The sequence below is a fragment of the Microtus pennsylvanicus genome, chromosome 1, assembly GCF_037038515.1.
Source record: "Microtus pennsylvanicus isolate mMicPen1 chromosome 1, mMicPen1.hap1, whole genome shotgun sequence".
NCBI lineage: Eukaryota > Metazoa > Chordata > Mammalia > Rodentia > Cricetidae > Microtus > Microtus pennsylvanicus.
In genome coordinates, this window is record NC_134579.1 from 141,147,439 (window position 1) to 141,169,808 (window position 22,370).

At 50.6% G+C, this 22,370-nt stretch overlaps 1 protein-coding gene across 2 annotated transcripts in view; it reads left to right on the top strand.

Annotated features, from left to right (window-relative positions):
* The window catches only part of LOC142859322 (poliovirus receptor-like), a 34,366-nt gene that overhangs the window by 9,460 nt on the left and 2,536 nt on the right, over positions 1–22,370 (top strand). The window contains exons 2-8 of one of the 2 annotated variants that reach the window (XM_075989575.1): positions 7,551–7,713; positions 9,368–9,721; positions 11,575–11,883; positions 13,764–13,881; positions 18,121–18,275; positions 19,565–19,654; positions 21,978–22,039. In XM_075989575.1, coding sequence (XP_075845690.1) covers positions 7,626–7,713; positions 9,368–9,721; positions 11,575–11,883; positions 13,764–13,881; positions 18,121–18,275; positions 19,565–19,654; positions 21,978–22,039 — 1,176 coding nt within the window. In that variant the 5' untranslated portion in view covers positions 7,551–7,625. Of the gene's footprint in view, positions 1–7,478; positions 7,714–9,367; positions 9,722–11,574; positions 11,884–13,763; positions 13,882–18,120; positions 18,276–19,564; positions 19,655–21,977; positions 22,040–22,370 lie in introns of those variants that run through there. The other variant, XM_075989574.1, reaches the window with a different exon arrangement.

Consider the following 22,370-nt stretch of genomic DNA (forward strand, 5'->3'; position numbering starts at 1 on the left):
CTGAACTTTTTAAGAAAAGCCCTTTAATGCAACTTTGAGCACCTGACTTTGCCAGCACAGGCTGCTCCTGTCAGCAACTGGGCAACATCTAAAGCCACAAACTCGCATGCCCTTTCACCCATTCAGGAAGCCACAGGACGGATACCGTCACATCTGTAGGAAGTAGGTGTACTTACTGTCTCTCGGGCCAGCACATTTTACCACTTTCCTTGGTTTTATCCGGGTGCTGGAGTGCAAACCCAGCCCATCATGTTTGCACACAGAGCAAACGCTTTCCCAACTGAATCGTCTCCCTAGCCCTGAACACAGGCTTGAGAGAGGCACACAGAAGCAAGCACACGTACTGTATGGGTCAGCATTAAGGGACTATAACAAAATACCTAGGTCGCTAGCCTACCCATCACACACAGAAGAAGTTTCTGTGGCTCAGGTTAGTGGTTTTTTTTTTTTCTTTCTTTCTTTTGAGACAGGATCTCTCAATATATAGCTCTGGCTGCCCTGGAACTCACTCTGTAGACCAGGCTGGCCTCAAACTCCCAGAGATCCTGCCTCTGCCTCCTGAGTGCTGGAACTGAAACCACACCCAGCCTCGGAGTGGTTTTTCAAAGCCGAGTTCAAGACAGAGGAACCCCCTTGGGCCAGTGGTGAGTGGCAGATGGGTCACGATGTGACTGAAACGCTCGCTGTGTTGAAGAGCTTGTGTCACAGAAGAGCCAGCCACAGTCCCCAGGGAAGTACAGAACTCTCTGATAGGGAGGTCAGAATGGCTCAGTGGGCCCAAGGGCTTGCCTCTAAGCCTGTGGACCTGAGTTGGATTCCTAGAGCCCACATGGTCAAAGGCAAGAACTCATTCCCACACGCTGTCCTCTGACCCTCGTATGTGAACCACAGGGCACACACACAAATGAATGCTATACAACAGTATAGGGCTGGGAATGGGAGTAGGTGGAGAAACTGTTTAGCACGCAGGAAATGCTGGGTTCCCAGCATTTCCTGCGTGCTAAACAGTACGCAGTACTGTAGAGTAGAGTAGGGACCAGTCTGGTGGCGATGCCTGCCTGCTGTCTCAGCACTGGGAAAGAGGTATCAAAGGTTCAAGGTGTTTCCTCAGCTACATAAGGAGTCTGGGACCAGCCTGGGCTACAAAAGAATAGGACTGAAAACTGTTGTTGGTTGTTTTTTGTTTTTACTTTTTAGTCTTTGGGGGCCCAGCACCCAGATAAATCACACACACGGAGGTGTATTACTTCCTATGAATGCTCAGTCTTAGCTTGGCTTGTTTCTAGTCAGCTTTCCTTAACTTAAATGATAGCATCTATCTTTGGCCTCTGGGCTTTTACCTTTCTCTATTTCTGTAGATCTTCCTTTCTTTCTCTAGCTGGGAGGTTGACCCCTGAGGTTCTCCTCTCCTCCTTTTCTCGTTTCTTGATTTTCTCCACTCAGATTTCTCCTCCTATTTATTCTCTCTGCCTGGAAGCCCCTCCTATCTCTCTCCTGCCTGGCTATTGGCCATTCAGTGCTAGACCACCAGGTGTTTTAAACAGGCAAGGTAACACAGCTTCACAGAGTTAACAGATGCAGCATAAACAAAGAAACACATCTTTGCAGCCTTGAACAAATATTCCACCGCATGAACAAATGTAACACACCTTACAATAATATTCCACAACGCAAACATTCTTACCGGTCTTCTGAAATGGATACTGAGAGCCAGTCACCAAATCATGTAAATGGTTACTGTGGAAATGCTCAAACACAGATCTTCTTGGGAACCCATAGCCAAACTCCCAGGAATACTTTATTCTCTCCCTATCATTTTCACCCCACTTAAAACAATTTTAAGGGCAAGAGAGATCTTCCTCCTGAAATTGTACTGGGGACTGACATTCCCCAACGCCAAAAGGCCACACCTGCGTGAAGATTCTTCGGCCATGACTACTTCATATTGTAGGGGGTTAGAAGGTAACAGATGCTGTGCCAAATCACCACGAGCCGCCTGCAGCCTCTGAATAGCAGCCATTCCTGGCCCAAATCTACATCTGTTCTAGTTTCCTTTTGGGCATCACAGGGAACCTCTGGCTACACATTATCTTTACAAATCACCCATTCGCACCAACTCCGAAGCTAACGATGCCGCCAGATAGCATCTGAGAGCTGTCTCAGGGCTCTCCCTTGTTTGGTCATCCTCGTCTGCTTCATGCTGCAGTGATAAAACACCACGATCGAAAGCAGCCTGGGAAGGCAGGAACTCAAGACAAGAGCCTGGAGCTGAAGCCACAGAGAAATGCTACTTACCAGCTTATTCCCTGGCTCATGCTCACGCCTAAGGGTCAGTGCCGCCTATAGTGGACTGTTCACGCCTAAGGGACAGTGCCGCCCACAGTGGACTGTTCACGCCTAAGGGACAGTGCTGCCCACAGTGGACTGTTCACACCTAAGGGACAGTGCCGCCCACAGTGGACTGTTCACACCTAAGGGACAGTGCTGCCCACAGTGGACTGTTCACACCTAAGGGACAGTGCCGCCCACAGTGGACTGTTCACACCTAAGGGACAGTGCCGCCCACAGTGGACTGTTCACACCTAAGGGACAGTGCCGCCCACAGTGGACTGTTCACGCTTAAGGGACAGCCGCCCACAGTGGACTGTTCACGCCTAAGGGACAGTGCCGCCCACAGTGGACTGTTCACACCTAAGGGACAGTGCCGCCCACAGTGGACTGTTCACACCTAAGGGACAGTGCCGCCCACAGTGGACTGTTCACACCTAAGGGACAGTGCTGCCCACAGTGGACTGTTCACGCCTAAGGGACAGTGTTGCCCACAGTGGACTGTTCACGCCTAAGGGACAGTGCCGCCCACAGTGGACTGTTCACACCTAAGGGACAGTGCTGCCCACAGTGGACTGTTCACACCTAAGGGACAGTGCTGCCCACAGTGGACTGTTCACACCTAAGGGACAGTGCCGCCCACAGTGGACTGTTCACACCTAAGGGACAGTGCTGCCCACAGTGGACTGTTCACACCTAAGGGACAGTGCTGCCCACAGTGGACTGTTCACACCTAAGGGACAGTGCCGCCCACAGTGGACTGTTCACACCTAAGGGACAGTGCCGCCCACAGTGGACTGTTCACACCTAAGGGACAGTGCCGCCCACAGTGGACTGGATTTCCCCTACATCCATTAGCAATCAAGAAAATGCCTCCTAGACATGGCTACAGGCCAACCTAACGAAGGCAATACCTTAACTGGGGCTCCCTTTCCCAAGGCGTATCATATTGACTAGCAAGATTACCTGTCACTCATGCCTACCTGATGTTTCCACTACCGTGGAGCCCTGGTTGGCCTGATATTCACTGCATAGACCAGGCTGGCCTGGGACTCACAGAGATCCACCTGTCTCTGCCTCCCGAGTGCTGGGATTAAAGGCGTGTACCACCCTATAGCAGTTGAGCTGGCCAGCATAAATGTGGGAACCGGAGTCCTCTGGAAAGCAAAAGGCACTCGTTACCCCCTCGCCATCTCTCCAGTCCCTGGCTTCCTAGATTGTTCAGAAATACTTATGTTCTTGATGCTATTTGGCGTTTTCTTCCTCCTGGATCTATTTCTCCTCCACCTCCTCTGTTTACTGTGGCCTCGCCCTAGTTTTGAGACTCTGAGCAATCCACTCATAGAGTCTGACACGGCTAAGAGGCACTTTCTGGCTGGAGCCATGGCTCATTTGGGGGGAGGGGGTGTCACTTGCAACCAAGCCTGATGACCTGGGTTCGATCCCCAGGCCCCATGTGGTGGAAGGGAAGGATCAACTCTGGCAAATTAACTATCAGAAGAAATTCCTTTTTCCAAATTCTGACAGACAAAAGCCGGCATTCCCTTGGGGACTTGGGAAGCTGATTCCCGCTTGCTAATATAGGAATCATTCTCCCTGCCTCGTGGAAAAGGGACACATGACTATCAACACATCTGATCCAGGCTAGCCGCCAAGCCCCCCACCCCAGCTAATAGGCTCCCTTTCTCCCAGGTTCTCACTCCCTTAGAACCCAGAAGAACCCCCCTTTCACTTCTCCCAGCTTCCCCTGGGGCAGACAACCTTGGCAGTTTGGAATAATTTTTTTTCCTTTTCACTCAGGAAGCAGGTATTTCTGTATCAGTTTCTTTACTGTGCCCTTCACACTCATTGACTTCTGACCTCCAGCTGTTCACCGTATCCACACTCAAATCGAACACACATACAATAGATAAAATGCAATATAGATTTAATTGATTTTTTTTGAAGAAGCATTTTCACCCTCCCCAGCAGGATGGTCACTTCAGGGGGATTACCATAGGGCTGGCAATAGACTTATAAAGAAGTCCCAAGTCAGGCGGAGGTGGCGCACACCTTTAATCCCAGCACTCGGAAGACAGAGGCAGGCGGATCTCTGTGAGTTCGAGACCAGCCTGGTCTACAAGAGCTAGTTCCAGGACAGGCTCCAAAAGCTACAGAGAAACCCTGTCTCGAAAAAAACAAAAACAAAAAAAACCCTAAGTTACAAAGAAATCTTGTCTCAAACCCTGCCCCCACCCCAAAAAAGGCCTTATCATTCGGTTGGATGGACCTGTGATTAGCTCAACCAGAAAAACACAGGGTAGTACTGATCCCTTGGTCTCCTGACCCCTCTAACGGAATGAGAAGAGCAGAGCTTTGAGTGATAGCCTGGACAAAGGCTGCCATCAGTGGCAGACACCTCACCAAGCCCAGACTCTCTCTTGCTAGCTTAGAGAGAAAGTCTGTCACGGCTCAGGAGTCAAAAGAGACAGAGATTCATAAGAGGAAATGCGAGAGAGAGAGAAAAAAGACATTTGTTACCTCAGACGGTTTAAGGTTTCATAGTGACGTTATTATAATTAAGATGTATTTGAGGGAAATTCAAAAATCAAAAAAAAAAATACCCTGGCTTTCCGTTTCCCTCCACGGAAAAGAGTCAGCATTGCCAAGCTTGGTTTGATTTCTCCATTTGTGTGCTAACAGGTATGCACCCACCTTCTGACTGCTCCCACTCCTGCTTGGCCAAGCCCACCTAGACCTAAGCATCAGCTGAAGAGACAATGGCAGCCTCTCACTGTGGTATCACCAGTGAAAGGGTACCTAAGGAAGAAATGGTGGAAACCGCTCATGTAGAAAAACAATTCGAACTGGAAAAGCGGGCATGGCGGCATAGTGGGCATCGTGGCGTCTCAGGCACTTCCCTCAGGAGCTTCATGACTGGGCTCGTAGAGCCCACATGCTGGAGGGAGAGAACCTGAGGGTTGTACCAAGGCATGTATGGGTGCCTGTACACACACACACACACACACACACACACACACACGTATGAAAGTATGTACACAAGAACATACACATACACACTATAATACACACACACTACATACACTCATAATCACACATGACACACACATGAATGCTAACACACCATATACACACACTATACACACACACTTCATTTATACACACTATACATACATAAAGACATACATACATACATACACACTCAGGAACACTCAAGCACTTCATTCATACACACTACATATCCACACACACACATACACACGACATACACACATACTATAAACACACAGTTAAGTACACACAGTGCATACATACATTGAAAAGAAGTTTTAGGAGACTGGAAAGATGATTCAGTGGTTAATAGCACTGACTGCTCTTCCAGAAGACCAGGGTTCAACTCCCAGCACCCACGTGGCAGCTCACAACTGTCTATAACTCCAGTTCCAGGGGACCTGACACCCTCATACAGATATACATGAAGGCAAAACGCCAATGCACATAAAATAAAAATAAATCATTAAAAAAGAAAAGCAGTTGTAGAATATACCAAATTTGCGCCTTTAATCCCAGCACTCGGGAGACAGAGGCAAGCAGATCTCTGTGAGTTCGAGACCAGCCTGGTCTACAGAGCTAGTTCCAGGACAGGCTCCAAAGCCACAGAGAAACCCTGTCTCGAAAAACCAAAAAAAAAAAAATAAAAAGAATATATCAAATTTGGAAACAGATGCTAAAGAACAGCAAAAAAAATAAATAAATAAAAACGTCATGGTTGGTGTCAGCTTTCCTGAGAAACTGACTGACTTTTCCGTCTCTTCTTTCACTTCAGTGAGCTCAAAAACTGTGAGGCTGGCCAGAAAGAAAGACAAAGGGCCAGAGACCCAGTGGCAGAGCAGCCTTTGTGTGGGAAAGGACTAGAAGAAAAGCTTATGTTTGCTTACAGGAGAGGGGGAGTGGGGGAACTTTTCCCTTTGGCCCGGAGGACAGTTTCCAAGACGGGTTTCTTAGTGTAGTCCTGGCTGTCCCGGAACTAGCTAAGTAGATCAGACTGGGCTGCCTGCCTCTGCCATAGCAATGGGGAGACCCGGAGGAAGGGGAACCCCATTGTCAGGACAGCATGGTCAAAGGAGGAACACAGGGGCCACAGAATCTTAGTGTGGAAATACCACAGAAGGACTCAAAAAAAATCCAGAGATTTCCAGGAGGCTTGCCCTCAGATTCCATTCAGAAATTAACTCAGAGCGGGCTTTGTGCGCACCCCAGTCATTCCGTCATTCCTGCACTGCGGGGAGGGGGTGGTGGTGGAGGGGTTGCCACCCCTTTGGGAGTCGCATATCAGATCTTGCAAATCAGATATTTACATTGCAATTCATAACAGTAGCAAAATTATAGTTATGAAGTACCAACGAAAATAATTTTGTGGTTAGGGATCACCACAACATGAGGAACTGTATTAAAGGCGTCTCAGCATTAGGAAGGTTGGGAATCACTGGCCTAGAATCCAGTTTGAGGCCAACATGCCCCGACATGAGAGACCCTAATTCTTTTAGACACTAAGTAGTCCTACCCGGCCTGGAATTCTCTATGTGGACCAAGCCGGCAGATCTACCTGCCTCTGCCTCCAGAGCTCTGGAATTTTAGAGGCTTTTTGTCCCCCCTATTAAATTAAATTTATTTTTATTTATATTTATTTTATTAATTTTTGTTTTTAAAATAAATTAATTTATCCTATTTAATTAAAAAAAATTAGGATGATCTCATATGGCCCAGTTTGGTCTCAAACTCGCTACGTAGTTCAAAATGACTTGAATTTCTGATCCTCCTGCCGGCGTCCCCAAAGCGCTGAGATAACGGGTTTACATAGAACACTAGGTGTCTGAGTCAGGTCCTGAGGCTTATTCCACAGCAGGCTCCCAGCCGGGGTTTCCTTTTGCTCCCCCGCCCCCGCCCGGAACCCCCACAGCCCCCCCCCCTTTTTTTTTAATTTAATTGTTGGTTGAGACAAGGTCTCTCCTAGCTCGGACCCACCTAATGTAGCCCGGGCTGGGCCTCAGACTCACAGCGATCCTAGCCGCTTTTTTCTGAGTGCTGGAATTTTAGACCTGCCCGCCCCCACACTCCCACACGGGGCGGGTTTCTGCGCCTGCGCAGAAGTTTTTCTAGCCAGACTCCCTTTTATTCTTTAGCCGGCACGGGTTCTGACGGACGTACTCTCCTCAGCGCAGCTAGGTGGGATCCCGGAGTCTCGACATTCGCCGTCCGTGTAGACCAAGGAGGAGCTGAATCGGCTCCCGAACTCCATGAATCAACACACCCCTCTCGCCTGGTCGCCACGGCTGCTGCTACCGGGCCTGCTGCTGCTGCTCCTGCCGGACCGCGCGAAAGCCGGTGAGTAACCCCCGGGCCTGCTCGCTCCCGGTCCCGTGTGCTCCTGCTGCCCCCCCCCCGGGCCATCTGATCCCTACTTCGCCCCCAAAGTTTAAGGTCTGGATTCCGGGGCACAGATTCCAGAAAGATTGGGCGTAATGGCTCACACCGGCCACCTTAGGACCGGGGAGGATGAAGCTGGAGGATTGCCCCGAGTTCCAAGCTAGCCTAAGCTCCAGCATTAGGCCCCCCCCCCGATCTCCCTTCCCACCCCCAACACAAGTTCTGACTCACCCGTCCGTACCACCTTCACTTGCGGCCACACCCTATGCATGAAGAACGTGTGGAGTTAAGTCACCCCGCAGCCCCGCGACTTTCATTCAATTTTTTAGTTGTGTTGGAGACTGAAACCAGCCCCTCACTCTAAGATTAAATTTAATTGTGAAGAGCTCTACCCCTCGGGACGTCTGGGTGCTGTGGTTAGAACCTTGGTCCCCACACATAGCAACTGGAGCTCAGCTCTGGACCTGCTCCATTCTTTCAGAGGGTGGAGGGTGACCGGGCAGTTCGCCACTGCCCCGAGTGAGGCAACTCACCCAGACAGAGTGCAGCAACTCAGAGATATTAGTCAGGAGACGGTGGCCCACGCGCTTAATCCCAGCATAGCCAGGGCTACTTTGAAACCGTGCCGAAAAGAGAAAGAAAAGAAGGAAGAATAGAAAGACTGCTATATAGGTCCACCTCTGTTTTGTCTTTGTATTTTCGAGACAAGGTTTCTTTTTGTAGCCCTAGCTGTCCTGGAACTCACTCTGTAGACCAGGCTGGGCTCGTATCCACAGAGATCCATTTCCTTCTGCCTCCTGCGTGCTGGGATTAAAGGTGTTTGCTACCACCACCCGCCAAGGTGCCCTGCTTAAGGGTTTAAACCTTGGCACGGGTGGACCGTTGGTAGTTTACATCTATATTAGAAAGTCCATTTTCAGATGCAGAAACTGAGGCCGTAAGAGCAACCCTGCGCAGAGGAGCCCACGGCTCGTCATGGCAGTGCTTGAATTCCCAGAATTTAACTCTGAAGTCATTATCCTTGTCACCCAGAGTGCCTGATACTGTTTTCAACTAATGTTGAGAGCCAACTGTGTGTTGCGCTAACGATAGAAAGAGTCTCACAGAGAGCCTACTGGGATGACTATGAAGCCACCTTGTCATCTTATGCCTGTGTGGTACCCTAGCAAAACCTTCTGTGCCTCCATTTCCCCGTTCATAAGTGGCACCTCTAGCCCAAGGTAGTGATGTACACTTTTAATCCCAGCATTTAGGAGGCCGAGATAGAGGTGAGCAGGTCTCTGAGTTCCAGGCCAGCCTGGTCTATATACTGAGACACTCTATCAAATAATAATAATTATTATTATAAATAAGAATGTAAACTAGGTAGCTGGAGAGGTAACTCAGCTGTTAAGAGCACTAGCTGGTCTTGCAGAGGACCTGGGTTCCTTTCTCAGCTCTCACATGGAAACACACAACCCTCTGTAACACAAGTTTGGGGATGGAAATCTGCTGCCCCCTTCTGGACTCCATAGGCACTGCACACATGTGGCACATACGCATACATGCTGGCAAATTGACATACAAATAAACCTTTAAATGAATTGAACTAATAAGGCCTCTGGTTTCACAGCTTCCGGTGTAGCCGTGCAGGTGCTCACTAATGTGACTGGCGTCTTGAATGAGTCTACCACCTTGGTATGTAATCTGATGTCTACTGAGAATGTGACAGTCACCCAAGTAACCTGGATGAAGAAGAAGCCAGATGGCTCCCGCTCTACCGTGGCTGTCTTCCACCCCACCAAGGGACCCAGCATCCCAGACTCAGAAAGGGTGATGTTCTGGGCCCCCAAGCTGGACGGGCATCCTTGGAATGCATCTCTGGTGATTTCCCACTTGCGAGCCGAAGATGAAGGCAGCTATGAATGTCAGTTTGCCACATTTCCCACGGGCAGCAGGAGCAGCAGTGTTCATCTGCGGGTGCTCGGTAAGTGTTAGGGGGAGGAGAAGAAACCCTGGGGCCAGAGCATCAGGGAGCTAGCCAAAAGCGAGGAGGCCTGGGTTACACCCTTGGGATGTGACGTGTCCTCTAAGTCAAAAGATCCAGGCAGGATCCAGGTAGCCCAGGCTAGCCTGTCGTAAGGATGACCTTGACCTCCTGACCTTCCAGTCTCTGCTCTTGAGTGCTGGGACTAAAGGTGTGCGCCACCACCACCCAGGGGAGCATTTCTTTTTAATGTGTTTAAATGTACACATCTTTTTGGGCCACCAACCAGCTCCCAAGTCAGACACAGAACCCTATTAGTGTTGAGTGCTCAATCTGGCTTAGACTCGTTTCTGGCTAGCTGTTTTAATTTAAATTAGCCTTTCTTTCTCCTTATCTAAGTTTTGCCTCGGGGCTTTTTACTTTTCCTTCCTTCTGTAAATCTTACTTTCTTGCTTCTCCTGTCTGTTTGGTGACTGCCTGGCTTCTTGCCCCAGGTATGTCCCCCATTTTCTCCTCCTTTTCCTTCTTTTCTCGAGCCTAGATTCTCCTATTTATTCTCTTCCCACCAGCCCCACCTATCCTTTCTCCTGCCTAGCTATTGGCCACTCAGCTTTTTATTAGTCAATCAGGTGCATTAGGTAGGCAAGGTGAAACAGCAACAGATCTTTACATGAGTGAACACACATCCTTACATCGTTAAACAAGTGCAGCATAAGCAATGTAACATATCTTTACATAAACAGTTCACAGCATATATATACAATATAGGTAGATATATGCAGTGTGTGTTATCTATCTATATAACACACATGAGTGTTTTCCTTCATATATGTCTTTGCACCACACGTGTGCCTAATGTGGAGGAGGCCAGAAGGGGGTGTTGAATCTTTGGTGTTAGTTGTGAGTACCATGTTGGTGCTGAGAATTGAACCCCAATCCTCTGGAAGAGCAGCCAGTGCTCTTAACTGTTGAGGCATCTCTCCAGCTCCCTCCCAGAGATCATTCTGACAGCTTGACCTGCGTATTCTTTTTTATTGTTGTTGTTTGATTGGTTGGCTTTTCGAGACGGAGGTTTCTCTGTGTAACAAGCTGTCTTTGCTGTGAGAGACACCCTGACCACAACAGCCCTTATAAGGAAATATTTAATTGGGATGACTCACTTACAGGTTCAGAGGTTCAGTCCATTAGCATCACGACAGGGAGCATGGCAACATGCAGGCAGATGTGGTGCTGAAGCCGAGAGTGCTTTCAAACCACAACAGCCCTGGCTGTCCTGCAACTCGCTCTGTAGACCAGGCTGGCCTCGAACTCACAGATCCACCTGCCCCTGCCTCCCAAGCGCTGGGATTAAAGTGTGCGCCACACAGGCCAATGACCTGTACGCTCATTTTATCTCCCTTAGACCGACTTGTCTACATCTATCTGACTCTTCAGGAGCAGGGTTGAGGCTGTTTTTTTCATTATATTTTATTTATTTGTGTGCCTATGCATAAGTGTGGTGATGTACCTGAGGCTGTCAGGGAACAAGGTGCAGGAGTTGTCCTACCACGTGGGTTCTGGGAATTGAACTCGGGCTGTCGAGCTTAGCGGCAAGCACCCTTATCCACCGAACCATCTTGCCAGCCCAGAGCTAGGATTTCAAATTGACCAGCCCATAGCCTGTAAATTGTCCCTTCAACACCAAGCATAGTGGCAGGAACCTGTATTCCTGCCACCAAGGAGTTTGAAGCTCATGAGCTCAACCAAGGCTACACAGTGAGATCTTGTCAAAAAAAAAAATCAAGGTTAAGGCACTTGCTTCCTCCTGCTACTGAGCAGCCAGTAAAATGACGTGTCTTCAATGGATCTTGCAGCCCTACCTACAAACACTGCAGAGGCCCTGACGCCTTCTCCTACCGGGAAGCTGCAGGACTTAGCTAAGTGCATCTCCACTGGCGGTCGCCCTCCGCCGCAAATTTCCTGGCTCTCGGACCTAAATGGAGCCGAAACCCCCGAAACCCGTGAAACTACGGAGCTAGGGCCCCAGCCAGGCACCGTCACAGTCACCAGCTTCTTTTCCGCGATGCCCTCGAGACATGCCGATGGCAAGAACATCACCTGCAGCGTGAAGCATGAAAGCGCCCCGGAGCCGGAGCTGCTACTTGTGATCCTTTCTGTGCCCTGTGAGTATGTCTGCGCATGCGCACAAGCCCCAGGCCGCCTCCATCTCCCCGCTTTCTACGCTAATTCATCCACCATTTGCTCCCATGCTTTAGACCACCGGCTTGGAGAGCTGGCATTGTCTGTGCTACATGGACCCGCTTACCTTTTCTAAGTCACCCACTGCTTACCCAGCGTGGTCCCCTTGCCCCATTGTCTATGCCGATCCGCCCGTTCACATTCCACTATCCCAACCATGTAGACTGCCTATGTTGACTCCGCCCACAGTTTGACCCTGAGTCCCTGGTCAGTGTTCACACGGTCCTCCAGGGTAGTCTACATGGCCTGGTGCTGTCTACACTGGCTCGTCTCTGGGCCGTCTGCGTTCTCTCCACATGTAGGTAGCAGTGATTTATGTATGGACGGAGCCTCACACTCTATGCCCAGGGTCACCTCCCTTGCCTAGCCTTGTCGACATGGCCACCTGCAGACTTACCCACAGAGAGTCCAGCCAGGTTCACCCCCACAGAAGCAGCCTCAGGAAACCTTGACTGTCTTAGTTCAGCGCCTTAGAAGACGCCGGGGGATCTGGCTCAGTTGGTAGACTGCTTCTCTAGTGTGCACCCAGGAAGCAGAGGCCAGATGTTGAAGGTCATCCTAGGGCTTGATGGAAGTACATTCAAGTCCAGCCTGGGCTACATGAGACCCTGTAAGTCTGGTGTGATGGTGCACACGTAGAATCCCAACACTCGGGAGGCTGAGTTCAGAGCATTCGAATTTGAGTCCAGCCTGGGCTATGATACACTCAGAAACAAACCCAAACTCAGTTAACGCTCGTAATGGATTTTTCCAAGAGATTAATATTTTTATTACTTGTGTGTGTGTGTATGTATTTACGTGTCTAAGGGAGATACACTGCACATGTGTGGAAATATTATTTGTGTGTATGTATGTATTTACGTGTCTAACGGAGATACACTGCGCGTGTGTGGAAATCAGCCCTTCACTTCTCCCCTTCCACCGAGGAAGAATTGAGGCTTCACATCAGGTCTGGTGACAGGCACCCCCTGAGCCATGTCGCTGGCCCAAGGTCATCACTTTAATGTGTGAATGATTTCTTAGACAGTCTTGGTGAAACTTTTTACATTCTTCTTGCCAGACTAAATCTTCAGAATTGTGTGTCTTAGACCAGGCATGAAGCCCTGGGAGTCTGTGTGGCTGGTGGTTACCATATTGGACTGTGGGGATTTATCTACACACATACCCACGCATGCATACATGCACATTCTGTCTGTCTGTCTGTCTGTCTTTCTGTCTGTCTGTCTATCTTCCTAGCTTTACCTTAATATTGCCCCCTAATATCTTTGGCCTTGGTTCCTAGAAACCAGCTATGAACTATGCCCCTACTCAATAATTTACGGTCCCATATTCTGTCTCTACCAAGCCCATCAGCAGTATCAATGCAAGATCACTTTTCAGGGGAGGAGTTGAGTGAGATAGGATCTCCCAATATAAGCCAGGCTGCCCTCGAACTCATGATCTCCTGCCTCAGCCTCCCAAGTGCTACGATTAATACCTGACTCCTATACACGGTCTTGAGACATCCTACACACCTTCCTTCCCGCCATTGCCTACCCTGGGCTCTCTCTCCCAGGATTTCTCGGAGCCTTGAATGTGCTCCTGGGTGTTTGGGGTGTCCAAAAAAGTCTTTACACACAGGACACCCAGGATGAGCCAGGGGCTGTTTTGGGAAACACACTTAAAGAAAGGATCTGTGGGAAGTCCTCTTCGTGTCCCCCTGACTAACGATGCCCTGGGCTAATGCCCAAAGTGCCAAGCTGTTCCTGCTCAGAAAGCCCTCAGACACTGTCCAGATCTCAGCCTTCATGTCCGTTCTCTCCAGATCCACCTGAAGTGTCCATCTCTGGCTATGACGAAGCATGGCCTGAGGGTCTTACTGATGTGGCCCTGTCCTGTGATGTGCGAAGCAAACCAGAGCCCACTGACTATGAATGGAGCACGTGAGTGAGGGGACCTGAGGCTGGCTGTGCGGGAGGAGGGCTGTGCTCAGAGCCCACCAGCTATAGATGGAACTCTGAGTGAGGGGACCTGGGGCTGGCTGTGCGGGAGGAGTGCTGCGCTCAGAGCCCACCAGCTATAGATGGAGCTCTGAATGAGGGGACCTGGGGCTGGCTGTGCGGGAGGAGGGCTGTGCTCAGAGCCCACCAGCTATAGATGGAGCTCTGAGTGAGGGGACCTGGGGCTGGCTGTGTGGGAGGAGGGCTGCGCTCAGAGCCCACCAGCTATAGATGGAGCTCTGAGGGGACCTGGGGCTGGCTGTGCGGGAGGAGGGCTGCGCTCAGAGCCCACCAGCTATAGATGGAGCTCTGAGTGAGGGGACCTGGGGCTGGCTGTGCGGGAGGAGGGCTGCGCTCAGAGCCCACCAGCTGTAGATGGAGCTCTGAGTGAGGGGACCTGGGGCTGGCTGTGCGGGAGGAGGGCTGCGCTCAGAGCCCACCAGCTGTAGATGGAGCTCTGAGTGAGGGGACCTGGGGCTGGCTGTGTGGAAGGAGGGCTGCGCTCAGAGCCCACCAGCTATAGATGGAACTCTGAGTGAGGGGACCTGGGGCTGGCTGTGCGGGAGGAGGGCTGCGCTCAGAGCCCACCAGCTATAGATGGAGCTCTGAGTGAGGGGACCTGGGGCTGGCTGTGCGGGAGGAGGGCTGTGCTCAGAGCCCACCAGCTATAGATGGAGCTCTGAGTGAGGGGACCTGGGGCTGGCTGTGCGGGAGGAGGGCCGCGCTCAGAGCCCACCAGCTGTAGATGGAGCTCTGAGTGAGGGGACCTGGGGCTGGCTGTGCGGGAGGAGGGCTGCGCTCAGAGCCCACCAGCTGTAGATGGAGCTCTGAGTGAGGGGACCTGGGGCTGGCTGTGTGGAAGGAGGGCTGCGCTCAGAGCCCACCAGCTATAGATGGAGCTCTGAGTGAGGGGACCTGGGGCTGGCTGTGCGGGAGGAGGGCTGCGCTCAGAGCCCACCAGCTATAGATGGAACTCTGAGTGAGGGGACCTGGGGCTGGCTGTGCGGGAGGAGGGCTGTGCTCAGAGCCCACCAGCTATAGATGGAGCTCTGAGTGAGGGGACCTGGGGCTGGCTGTGCGGGAGGAGGGCTACGCTCAGAAGCCACACGTCAGAGATTGGTGAGAATACAGGAGCAATAAAAATAGAATTGGGCGTGGTGGTGGCGCACACCTTCAATCCCAGCACTCGGGTGGCAGAGGCAGGTGGATCTCTGTGAGTTTGACGCCGGCCTGGTCTATGGAATGAGTTCCAGGACAGCCAGGACTACCTGGTGAGACCCTGAATGAATAGTGGTAGGAGAGATGGCTCAGAGGTTAAGAGCACTGGCTGCTCTCCGGGTTCAACTCCCAGCACCCACATGGCAGCTCACAACTTCAGTTCCAGGGGATCTGATACCCTCACACAGACATACAGACAGATAAAAAAACCAATGAACATAAAATATAAATAAATTTTTAAAAATATCAAAACAGGTAGAATCATTCTATATTCCCAGTAAAAATTTCTTCTTGTGACTGGGATTTTCTGAGGTGAGCTGATCCAGGCCATGGCCACTAGCTCTCCTGGGATTTTTTTTATACCACACCCCTAGGGATTCCCCATCTCTGTGCAGGTTGAAGGTCACAAAGTGCTGGGACAATGGCTTAATACTGGTAAGTCCCTGGGTGAGCCCTCACGGGACAGAAGCAAAGATGTCTGACTAACCCCCAGACGTGGGTTCCTGACTGCCCCGCCCCTGAAGCCTGCCAGTCATCCCGGTGTGCAGAGCAGGAAGTTAGCCCCAGAGCTGTGAAAGCTCCAGATTGGAGGCTGAGGGTGTTGGAGATGGCTCGGTCGGTTGAGAAAGTGCTTGCTGTACACACATGAGGACCTGAGACTGATGCCAGCACCCACATGAATAAAAACCTCATCTCTGTTTATAACACGCTCACATGAACATCCATGCAGGCTGCTCTCATATGAACATACATGCAAGAAAAGTGTGACTTTCTTCAGTGGAGGCTGGAATCCAGGGTCATACACTCTAGGAAAATACTTAACTACTGAGCCACACCCCACCGCAGCCCCTCACTGGGGGATTCTAGCAAGCTCTCCGCCACCTGCCCAAATGTATAAATAACATATTTTTATTAGACTTCTTTTTTTAAAAAAATAATTTGGCTGAACCATTCTAGAACTTCCAAACAGTTCCATTCGAAGCAAAAACAGTGTGTGTACTCAGATACAGCCACCCATGCCCCAAAACAGCTTCTACTGTGTTTGGTTAGTCACACACACAGACACACAGACACACACACACATACACATGCCTGCCCCTGCCCCTATCTTTTGCTCTGGCTCCCAGCAGCTATAATTTTTCCACCAAGGGGCAATTTCCACACATTTTCGTCCATCTTAAAAATATTTTTTTAAAAGCACTTAGTTTCACAACTCTGTTTCCTCCAACATCTTGGTAGAGAAATTTTCAAATATACAGTCACAGGAATTTTCCAAATGAGCGCTCAAAAAACCCAAAATCCAACCTCAAGGATTCTCCCACTAATATTTCACTTCTCCTAATTTGATGTTTTGGGAAATTACTACATTTATTCGTTTATTTTACTGGGAGTAGGTCCCCAGTGCCACAGTGCACATGTGGAGATCTAAGGACAACTCGCAGGAGCCGGTTCTCTCTTTCCAACATGTGTGTCCTGGGGCTCGGCCTCGGGTCATCAGGCCCCATTTTTGGCTTTTTGAGACAGTTTCTATGCAGACCGCAACATGGCTGGCCTTGAACTTGCTGCAGCCCTCCTGCTCCCTGTCCCCAAGGTCTAGAGCTAAGGGTGTGGCCCAGAACTTGAAGACCCTTTTGCCTCAGCCTCCTGCTTGCTAGGATTCCTGGGGTCACCACCAGACCCTGTCCGTAGTTTGATGTCGTTAGAGTCTTTTCTGTATGTGTCATCAATTACTTAAGCAGTCCTTGGGGCCAGGTGTGGCGGTGCCCGGCACTTCACAGGCAGAGGCATGTGGGTCTCTGAGTTCAAGGCCAGCCCAGTCTACAAAGCAAATTCTAGGCCAGCCAGAGCTACATGGTGGGAGTCATTATAAAAATAAAACAAACCAGTCTGTATTGTGGGATAAGGTGACCATTTTTATATGTTAACCATGTGGTCATGCCCTGGTGGTTGGTGACCAGACCACATTAGTCGGTCTCTGGGTACCAGTTTCCAGAGGAAGGAACTAACATCAAAGATTTGGCAACATTAGAACTGGGAACTTGATTGATGGGGAGAGCACCTGCCTAGAATCCCCCAGTGAGGGGCTGCGAGTTTGGCTCTTTGATTAGTGGTTATTTAGTATGGGTTCTAGCCTCAGTACAAAAGAAAAAAAGGGTGATGGTGGGGCACAGCGCATAGAGGTGCCTCGGTGCTTGAGTGGCTGAGGCAGGAGGATTTCCCAAACGCCACAGCTGAGGCTGTAAGACCAGATGGGTGGTTGTGTTTCCTCCTCGCTTCCGTAGAGGGTTCAGGACTCCACACTCCCACGCCCTCCCCTCCCTGCTGGGATGTGTTCTCGGGGCTTGGGCCGTCCTTCAACCCTATGCGGTGACTAATGTTGGCCAAAGTCTAAGCTCTGGGCCTCACCAAGCAAGATAGAGTTATAAAGAAAGTCTGAGAAATGTCTGCTATAGATCAAACAAGGGTGGGGATTAGGGAAAGGGGGGTGCTTCGCAGTAGAAACAGTGGGGCGAGATCACAGGGGTGGATCAGGCAGAGCTCTCTGCACCTGGAGGAAGGCATTGTGGGTAGAGAGAACGACATTTACAAATGCATTTCTGTCCATCAGCTGTTGCTTCTAAAAAGACCTAAGTGGGGTGTTGGTGCGTGGGGCAGGAGGTCCATGTGACTGCACAGGGAGGCGAAGGAGAGAGTGCTGAGGGCACTGGTAAAGAGGGGGAGCATCACGGGTTTGCTCTGCCCGAGGCCTGGCTCTGGGAAGTGGAATTGGGTTCGTGCGCGCCCTCTTGTGGCTATATGGGGGAACAGCCACAGACGAAGAGGAAACCAGAGCCTGGGAGCATGAAGATGCGACCAGTGCGGTCCGCCTGTAGCCTGTATGTGGCTAGAGCTGGTCCGTGTCCCTGACATACTGTGGATGCCCCATCAGCAGAGGCTGCCTGCTCACCATCTTGTCTCCTCCAGGACTACGGGTCCTCTGCCCAACAACACTGAGGCCCAGGGCAATCGGCTCCTAATCCACAAGGTGAACAAGACCACTATCAATAACGTGACCTTCGTCTGCAATGTCACCAATGCCCTAGGTTCCGGGCAGAACCAAGTAACCGTCCACGTTAAAGGTGAGCTGTTCTCAGACCAGGAGGGAAGGGTACAGCAGGATGGCCCCCAGGGATGGGAGCTGGGTGTGCGTGTGGCTGAATGACGGCAGGTCATAGGTCACAGATTTCACCAGCCCCGGCTAGGACGGGTGTGGGATACCTCTGACCTGAGGACTCGGAAAGCCCTCTCCAAGCGTACTGGACATAACTACCGGCTACAAAGACTGAAAGGGCGGTCCGGTCGCACAGGGATGACTCAGGGGCCAAAGGTGCCTGCTGCCAAGCCTGACCTGAGCTCAGTCCTTGGCACACTTGGTGGAAGGAGACACCCGACTTCCACAGTTTTCTTCTGTCCTGCACTTATACCCACCATGGCCGGCACGTGTGCACACATATGCAACGCACACACATAAACAGTCGTATTTTTTAATTGGAAAAAATGATAATTTGTTGAAAACACAGCTTCAGTTCTGGTTAGATCCAGGTGCTAGACCCATGTCACCCAGGAATTCTCTTTACATCTCTCTTTTTTAAGATTTATTATTATCAATACAGTGTTCTGCCTGCAATCAGATCTCATTACAGATGGTTGTGAGCTACCACTTGGGTGCTGGGAATCGAACTCATGACCTCTGGAAGAGCAAGCAGTCAATGTTCTTAAGCTCTGAGCCATCTCTCCAGCCCCTTCTTTACATCTCTGATCTCTGACGCCAGGTGTGGGAGCGCACACCAATAATCTCAGTACTCGGAAGGCTAAAGCAATGAGAAAGACAGTTTGGGGCCAGCCTGGGCTAATTGCCTAATTCTGCCTTTTTTATGCTGGGTTAAATATCAGGCAGGGTCTTCCCAGGCTAGACAGGGAGAGTGGGATGTCCTGATTGACCAGGCTAGACAGCGAGAATGGGATGTCCCGATTGACCAGGCTAGTGTGAAAAAAGAAAAAGGAAATCCCAGTTGCTTGCATAGCATGCAGGAGGTCCTGGGTTCAAGCTGTAGTACCCCATTTACCTGGTTCACACCTGGTTGTGGTGCACGCCTGTAATCACAGTGCATGGGAGAGAGAGTGGGAGGAGAAATGGGTACATGGGGTTATCCTTGGTCACAGAGCAAGTTTGCCGCCAGCCTATGCTACGGGAGCCCCCATCTCAAACAAACATCCCCCTGTAGGGATCGTAAAATGTGGCCAACACCTGGACACTGTAGACTGAGGAAGATGGGGTTCCCCACAGAAAATGGAAGGTTGTTTCAAAAATGCAGGGTTAACTTGAAAGCTGAGTAACTTCTCACCTGCTCGTCCATTTATTTTCCAGAGCCTATGTCATCAGGCCTAAGCTGGGCTGCCATCATCGGCATCTGCATTGCCATCGGCATTGGCATCTTAGCAGGACTCTGGTGTTATTGTGAGTCTCTTCTTCCTTGGTACATTCTCTCACCCGCTTCAAGGCCACTGCAAAGGAGTCCCGGTTATGTGCAGCCCCCAGCCCCTCACTGGGGGGTTCTAGGCAGGGTCTCTACCACTGAGCCACACCCTATCCCCTCACTGGGGGATTCTAGGCGGGGGCTCTACCACTGAGCCACGCCCTCAACCCCTCACTTTTCTAAGCACTGGTTCTGAGTGCCGCTAAAGTCTGCACAGGAGCCTGTGTTGTGTACAGGAAGGGACATGCTGACACTGGCCGGCCTTTGCAGCCACAGAGATGCAGAGTGGCCCATCAGTCATAGAAGGCCCTGCTTCATGACTGGCTTTCTCCCTCAGTCACGAAACAACCCTGCCGCCTTCAGTCTCACCCAGGCCAGCTTTCCTCAGTCCTTGTGATCACTGAGTCTCTCTTCTAGTGAACTGTGAGCACAGAGGGCTTGGCAGGGACTGTCAGGGTCAAGGATAGCCTCCGGTACACAGGTCAGGGAACAGAAAACAAAACATAAACAAAACAACAACAACAAGGAGAGGCTAGGGAAGAGAATGAATATATCAGGGTCCCAATAATTCCTTCAGGGTCCCACTCCAGTGACCTACCTTCCTCATGGTAGGCTCTGTTCCTACAGTTCACCACCTCTTGACGCCTTGAATCTAAACCTTTAAAACACGGGCTTTTTTGGGTGGCATTCAAAAGCCATACTCTAAGATGGGTGTGGTGACACGGGCCTCTGTCATCCCAGCACTTGGGAGGTAGAGGCAGGAAGATTGTGAATTGGAAGCCAGCCTGGGCTACATGGCAGAGCCCACTCCTCCAAGATAGACCTGCACTATAGCCCCTGTTTTAGTGCAACAAACGGTGCCCAACGTGGGGAACTGCGTCCACATAAAGCCTGAGAGAGCTTGGGAAGTATTCTAGACAGAAAAGAATAAAGCATGGCTTATTGATAGCAGCACTTTCTCGGGTGGGCTCTGCTTGCTAGAGGAAAGCGCTCTCATTTAAGAGAGGCTTCCTGACTCAGCTTTGGCTGCAAAATCTTGCAGGTCTTTTAAGAGGTCCTGCCACAAAACACTTAAATGGTGTTGATGAAAAGCTGACCGCATGCTTTTGGTGGTGGGGCCTCATTATGTCAGTGGTTGAGGGGTGACTTCATCTCTGTGACTGAGTTTCCTCATCTGTAAAAAGGGTGGAATGACACATGCCAATGCAGATAACATGGTTAGCACAGCACTTGCTGTATGGGAATCACGCACTGGGAATACATTAGCTACAATGATTATCGTCATCATCATTAATGCCCCAGAGAGGCCGGGTTGTCTGCATTGTTCTCAGCTATATCTCCCGTGTCTTCAATTCCCTTATCACAAAGGAGGTTTTTGTCCTTTTAACCCCTGCTATAGCTGAGGGAACTGAGACACCAAGAAGTTAAGTCACTAGGCCCAAGGTCACGCCAGCACTAAAGAACAGAGATGGAATTTGGGCCCTTGAGTAAATAATTTTGGTTTTGAGACAGGGTCTTACTCTGTAGCCCCAGCTGACCGGAATCCAGTACATAAGTCAGGGTACTCTGAACTCACAGAGATCCCCCTGCCTCTGTGTCCTAAGTGCTGGGGTTGAAGGTGTGCACCACCATGCCTGGCTTTATGTTTTCTTTTGTCAGCTTGCATGGGTGTTTTCTGTCTGTGTGTCTGTCTGCGCAGCTCATTCATGCAGTTCCCACAGCCAGAAGAAGGCGTCTGGTCCCCTGGAGCTGACATGTGGGTGCTGGGAATTGAATCCAGGTCCCAGAGGAGCCAGTGTGCTTAATCACTGAGCCATCTTTTTGGCCTCTTTTGTTTTGTTTTGTTGAGACTGGCTCTCATGTAAATCTAGGTTGACCTCAAATTCTTTATGTAGCCCGAGATGACCCTGAATTACTGGTCTACCTCTAAAGTGTGTGCTACTTCCCTGGCTCCTCCCTGTCCTGCATCAGTGCAGAGGCAGAAGAGGATTGACCATTCTAGTCTAGACGACGCCCTCTTCCCACAATTCCCAGAGTCCTAGACGCCTCTTCCATGATTCCCAGCCTAGACGCCCTCTTCCCACGATTCCCAGCCTAGACGCCCCCTTCCCATGATTCCCAGCCTAGACGTCCCTTCCCACAATTCCCAGCCTAGACGCCCCCTTCCCACAATTCCCAGCCTAGACGCCCCCTTCCCACTATTCCCAGCCTAGACACCCTCTTCCCAGGATTCCCAGCCTAGACGCCCCCTTCCCACGATTCCCAGAATCTCTTTCTCTCTGACAAGTTCTCCCGTTTCTCCAGTTCGATCTCGGCGGCCCAGGTCTGATTCCAAGTCCGATTCCAGGCCCTCAGCAGAGGTGGTGGTAAGTACAGAGGCACAGGGAGGAATACAGGGTCTGGGTGGACCACGGTCCTCTTTGTTTTCTGGGACTCTCTCAAGGTATCGGGAAGCCGGGGCTTTCCAGGTTTCCAGCTTATGGACCACTGGGAGGCAGTGGAGACTTCGGGGAATGGGCTCTGGTGGGAGGGGCCTGGGTTGTGCTGAGTGTGTCTCTGGAGGGGATATTGGGACCATGCACACACAACCCACTCAGGCTTTTATTGTTGTTTTCTGCTTTCTGCACTTTTTTAGGCTTGGGGTGGGGTTGAGACAGTTTCTCATGTTCTCCTGGCTGACCTGTGACTTGCTCTGTA